At 26.8% G+C, this 1275-nt stretch overlaps 1 protein-coding gene across 1 annotated transcript in view; it reads left to right on the top strand.

Moving 5' to 3' along the window:
- LOC118751615 (protein ALP1-like) overlaps positions 1–273 on the top strand; it is a 12745-nt gene extending 12472 nt beyond the window's left edge. The window contains exon 2 of the mRNA XM_036486434.1: positions 10–273. Within this exon, the coding sequence (XP_036342327.1) occupies positions 10–44 (35 nt within the window). The 3' untranslated portion in view covers positions 45–273. The remainder of the gene's footprint in view (positions 1–9) is intronic.
- Positions 274–1275: the final 1002 nt, after the last annotated feature.

Genomic DNA, 1275 nt, shown 5'->3' with positions numbered 1-1275 from the left:
AATTACGAAATATTCTTAAAGAATTTATACGAACAAGTTTTTAAAACATTATAGTTTGTTTATCTCACACATACCTAAGCTTTTTAGCCTATATTATATATAACTCAAATAATCGTTCGCATAGAGTTAAAATTGTTTGCAATTTTTCATAAAATTAAGCTCATAATATGATACACCATATTTATCAAAGGTTCAAACTTTATACAAAATTTAGAAAGCTACAATTTTTTTAATTTCCAAGCTAAAAAAACTGTAAACCCAAAAGCTCTGGAAACTTTTTTAAAAAGTTAGAAATTTTAATAGAATTATGTATTTTTCTAAATTTTGTATAAAGTTTGAACCTTTGATAAATATGGTGTATCATGCTATGAGCTATATTTTTATGAAACATAGCAAACAATTTTAACTCTAAAATCTTTGCGAATATTGTTTAATATGATTTTACGAACGATTATTATTAAATAATTATTTGAGTCATTACATACACTTTGAAGTTTTTAAAATATCGCGTTGATTTATGGCAATTTTTTTACACATTCGAAAATGTTTTTTGTATTGAAGAAAATGTGTAAAAATCAACGCGATATTTTAAAAACTTCAAACTTGCACTTTATATTAAAATTGGATGGGATACAAAAATGCGTGCTCGAAAAAATTATAAAAAATCGAATTACAAAGTTCAACATTATTTAAATGTTCCTGAGTTTTGCACAAAGCTTAGAAATTACAGCTTTAATGTTTTTTGTTGCATATTTTTATAAAACATCAACGAAAACAATTACAGTAGAATTTTTTGCATACATTATTACAAATTCTCTGTGAAAACACTTTTTTCCGTGAGTGTATGTAATGGCTCAAATAACACAGGTCTGCAAAAAAAATGGGTTCGGAATGTTCTATAAAAGTGTAGTGTCATTTCCGAAGTAATTTTTTGCGTAGAATCCGAATCCGGGGTTTAAATTGCTCTATCACGTCAGGACTTTGAGATATCCTAACCTAAAAGTGCAAAAAGCGCTGTTTTTGCCCATTTTTGAGGTTATGTAGCTACGAAGATTTTGCTCTTCATAAAAAAGTAGACGTGGTATTTTAAAGTATAAGTCTTCCTCTTTTAAATGCCGTTGAGTTTGCTCAAATATCTTAATTTTTCACTGAGATATCGCATTTTGAAGTCTCCATATATAATATAGGCTAAAAAGCTTAGGTATGTGTGAGATAAACAAACTATAACGTTTTAAAAACTTGTTCGTATAAATTCTTTAAGAATATTTCGTAATT

The sequence above is a fragment of the Rhagoletis pomonella genome, unplaced genomic scaffold, assembly GCF_013731165.1.
Source record: "Rhagoletis pomonella isolate Grant_MI unplaced genomic scaffold, Rhpom_1.0 Rhpom_scaffold_00854, whole genome shotgun sequence".
Taxonomy (NCBI): Eukaryota; Metazoa; Arthropoda; class Insecta; order Diptera; family Tephritidae; genus Rhagoletis; species Rhagoletis pomonella.
The sequence above is the reverse complement of the archived record's forward strand: the minus strand, read 5'-3'. Positions and strand labels throughout refer to the sequence as shown.